Source organism: Enhydra lutris, unplaced genomic scaffold, assembly GCF_002288905.1.
Source record: "Enhydra lutris kenyoni isolate GAN:26980312 unplaced genomic scaffold, ASM228890v2 scaffoldscaffold27, whole genome shotgun sequence".
In the NCBI taxonomy this organism is placed as follows: Eukaryota; Metazoa; Chordata; class Mammalia; order Carnivora; family Mustelidae; genus Enhydra; species Enhydra lutris.
The window spans coordinates 1103919-1107997 of NW_019154111.1; the positions used below are offsets into that span (position 1 = coordinate 1103919).

Genomic DNA, 4079 nt, shown 5'->3' on the forward strand with positions numbered 1-4079 from the left:
TCTATTCCGTTAGGGATTTACTCACAGTGTCAGAAACCTTATCTTAGGTCTCAGCCAAAGAGAGTGCTCTCTACAAGGGGTATGCCTTTAGACTACAGACCACGTGTGCCGATGCAGACCTCACAACACAGCCAAGAACCTGTAGTTGATGTGGATATGGTGATAAGATACCAATATGAGTACTATGAGATCAGGCATTAAAGAAGAAAGGACCAAGGATGGGAGAGCAGGCACCAAATCAAACCATGTCTTCCTAATAATTTGTAAGTCCTAGTCCAATTGGATAGCTTGGCAATAGGCCAGTTTCTTCAGAGCCTCTTTGACCTCTCTGTTCCTTAGGCAATAAATGAAAGGGTTGAGAGCAGGGGTGACAATGGCATAGAAGATGGAAATCACTTTGTTCATGTTGAAGGCATGGATGGCTCGGGGCCTGGCATACATGAAAATCGTGGCTGAATAGAAGATGGTGACCACCACGAGGTGGGAGGCACAAGTAGAGAACGCTTTCTGCTTTCCGGTAGGCATGTGCAGAACGGTGGCCAGGATGCATCCATAGGAGAGGACAGTGATAGAGAGGGGCAAGAGAAAGATGACCAGTGCCAGGATGAAGTCCACCAGCTCAGCTACAGACATGTCTGTGCAGGAGAGGTTAAGGACTGGAGAGATGTCACAGAAGAAGTGATTGATGACATTGGGGCCACAGAAGCTGAGGCGAGAGATAAAGTAGATCTTAGCCAAAGAGATGCCAAAGCCAATGGCCCAGGATCCAAAAGCCAAGCGCAAGCAAAGCCCATGGCTCATAATGGTGGGGTAGTGAAGTGGACGGCATATGGCCACATAACGGTCATAGGCCATGGCAGCCAGGAGCACACATTCTGTGCACATGAGGGCAATGAAGAAGTAAAGTTGTATCATGCAGTGAGTGAAGGAGATACTGTTGTACACAGACCAAAAACTGCATAGCAACTTAGGCACAGTCACAGAGATATACCAGGTCTCCAAGAAAGACAGGTTGGCCAGGAAGAAGTACATAGGCTTATGCAGTGGCTGATTCTGCTGCACCAGCAGGATGATGACCACATTTTCAATCACTGTCAGAATATAGACCATGAGGAACATCAGGAACACTGCTAACCGCATGCCCCAGTTCCCAGGGAACCCCACCAGAATGAACTTGGTGACCTGGGTCTGGTTCTCCACTTCCATACTGGAGATACAGCACTTAGCTCTCCTGGGGAGAAAAATATCACTTGGTCAGAGTACATGGTTCAGTTCGAATCTTCCATCCTTTGCCTTCTCTGACTAGCAATAATAATAACATATCATTTATTCATAACATAACATTTTATAGACTAGACCATACACTGGGTACAGTATGCAGTAATGTAATTTAATTCTTTTTTTAAAAAGATTTTATTTATTTATTTATTTGACAGAGATCACAAGTAGGCAGAGAGGCAGGCAGAGAGAGAGAGAGAGGAGGAAGCAGGCTCCCCATTGAGCAGAGAGCCTGATGCGGGACCCAATCCCAGGACCCTGAGATCATGACCTGAGCCGAAGGCAGAGGCTTAACCCACTGGTGCCACCCAGGCACACAGTAATGTAATTTAACTCTTACATAGCCTCTTTACATGTTACTATACCCATTTTAATGATACAGAAACTGAGTCTCAGAAAGACATTAAGCAACTTATCAACTTCCCACAGGTAACAGGGCAAGAATCACATTGAAGTCTACGACCAAAGCCCATGCTCTAATATCCTACACTGCCTTCACAGCCACCCCCAAGTTAGACAATACCCAGTCTCCATGTTCCATGTTACCACTGCCAATTCCAAAGGATATGCCTGGTGCTCCTGGCCCATGTCTACGCAGTTCTTCCTTGCAAGTTCTTCCTTACAACTCACTTATCCTTCATATATACCATTACATCCTTTCCCTTCACCATTCAGGGAGATGGATTGTAGCTGTCATGAGCTCATGATGACGATCATGTGAGATATGTGAGTGCTGAGATCAGGAGAGTTAGGCTTTCTGTGTCAAAGAACTGGACCTCAGTCAAGTACTGGGTTTTTCCTGGTTTGCTATATGACCTTGACATCTTATCCTCTCTGAAACCCAGTTTTCTCTTCTGTAAGGTGAGTATTAATATTCATTCAGCTTATGTTGCCATGGATCAAAACCCAAATGAAAAAATATGAATGAAAGCTTATATGAACTGTAAATGACAGAAAGTGTGAAAGGGGCTCTGACCCCCTATTATTAGGGCATTAGGAAGGGAACCTGGACTAACAGGAGGAAGGAGAGGAGCTGCGGTGAGCCAAGCAGAGTGGAAACAACACAAACATGGGTTTTGCTCTCAAGGAGCTGTAAGTCCTCATGGGTGGGGTGGGGGTCTCTGAGGGGAGTCTTTAAAATAAGCAAGCAAAAAGAAATGCATAGTAAAACTTGAGACCTTTGTTATGAAGATTACAAAACAGAAAGTGGTACGAATGTGATTAGGGAAGTTCACTTAGACCTCTGCGGAGGTGACCCGCAGAGAACAGTTCCGTGATCCCAGTCCTTTGAGTTGCTGAGGAGGGACGCTACTGGCTGAAATGGGGCCACCACCAAGCACTGTGGTCGGTGAGGGAAAGGACACAAGAGGTGGGAAGGGTAGGCAGGGCCCTGGAGGTCTTAATAAAGGCTCTGAATGGCGATCTCAATACAATGAGAAACACAAGAAGCACGAAAGCCCCGTAAGGGCACAGTATGGTTTATGATTTATGAAGGCAAAGATAACTCTCAATGCCCAAGTCTCTGGAAGCAAGAATGGTGGGGAGCCTGGCTGCAGGCTATTCAGAGAAGGCTCTGGTAGCCCTGAATACAGTGGTTTCAGAGAGGTGGGCAGATTTCAGATGCATTTTAGAAGACTCTTTAATGGTAATCGATGGGTTGAATATGGAAGAAAAAGGAAAGAGAGGAATATAGGAGGAATCTCAGGTACATGGCTGGTTTACATGGAAGGGATGCCATTTAAAAGATAGGGGAAACTTGGGATGTTTACAGCCATTTTCCTCAGAGTTGAAGAAATGGCAAAGAGCAAAAATGAGGTAGGGTTGTGTTTTGATTCACTTTAATGTGAAGTTTAAGCAATCAGTCCAGAATATTTATTATAAATTATAATTATATAATATTTTAATTTAATATTATAATATAATTACAATAAATTATTGTAATTTATTATAAATTATAACAATAATTTATTGAGCACTTACTACCTGCTGAGAAGTTTGCTCAGTTCTAAGTACCTTTCGTAAAATATCCCATTTAATCCACAAAACAATACTAATGAGGTATTGTTATTCTAATTCTCCAGAAGACACCAGTTTAGACAGAGTAAGGAAGATTCCCAAGTTAGAGAGTGATGAGATCTGCCTGACAGCCAAGCTGAGGCCTGTCTGACAGGAGAGGCATGTCCCCTAGGCCAACTCACATACGGCAATACCTGATTTGAGGCTCATCACCATCTTGGTATACTTAAAGTGTTTATTTTAGGAAATAGTCTCTAATTCTACTGAAATTTCATTAAAGACACTGGCTATTAGACATGAATCTAAACTTAAAAATAATGATAATATGACATAAATACATATTCAGTCACATAAACACAAGACCAGAAATAAACATACAGAAATGCTTAGTAGGTAAGAGAAGAGGCAATCATTGGACTAAGGCCTGAAATATAAATAAGTGAAAGGATCAGGCCTTTTAAGGAGGTGAATCAGAGTGAACGAAGACACAGGAGTATGAAACAGCTTGTCATTTTCAGGGAAGCAGCTGATTAAAAGCTATTTGCTGTTGGGTGGGAAAATTATGAGAAAATGAATGAGTAGAAAAGGGGTTTCAGAGAAAGAGAGAAACATACAGAAATAGTCTCAAGGACCAATCGGTGACCTCCATGTGAAATACTACGGCATATAAAAATTGTCCTGATGTATAAACAGTAAATAATTGCTGAACGTTTTCAGTAGCTGTTAACACCCTTATATTTCACCCTGGCTTTTGATGCAGGGAGATGGATTTGCACGGGAAAGAA

The 4079-nt window shown here is 42.8% G+C and overlaps 1 protein-coding gene across 1 annotated transcript; it reads right to left on the reverse strand.

The window, feature by feature from the left end:
* Positions 1–270: 270 nt before the first annotated feature.
* LOC111152107 (olfactory receptor 6B1) lies at positions 271–1206 on the reverse strand. The gene has a single exon (XM_022510416.1). The coding sequence runs from the start codon at positions 1204–1206 to the stop codon at positions 271–273; it is 936 nt and encodes a 311-aa protein (XP_022366124.1).
* Between the last annotated feature and the right edge of the window lie 2873 nt (positions 1207–4079).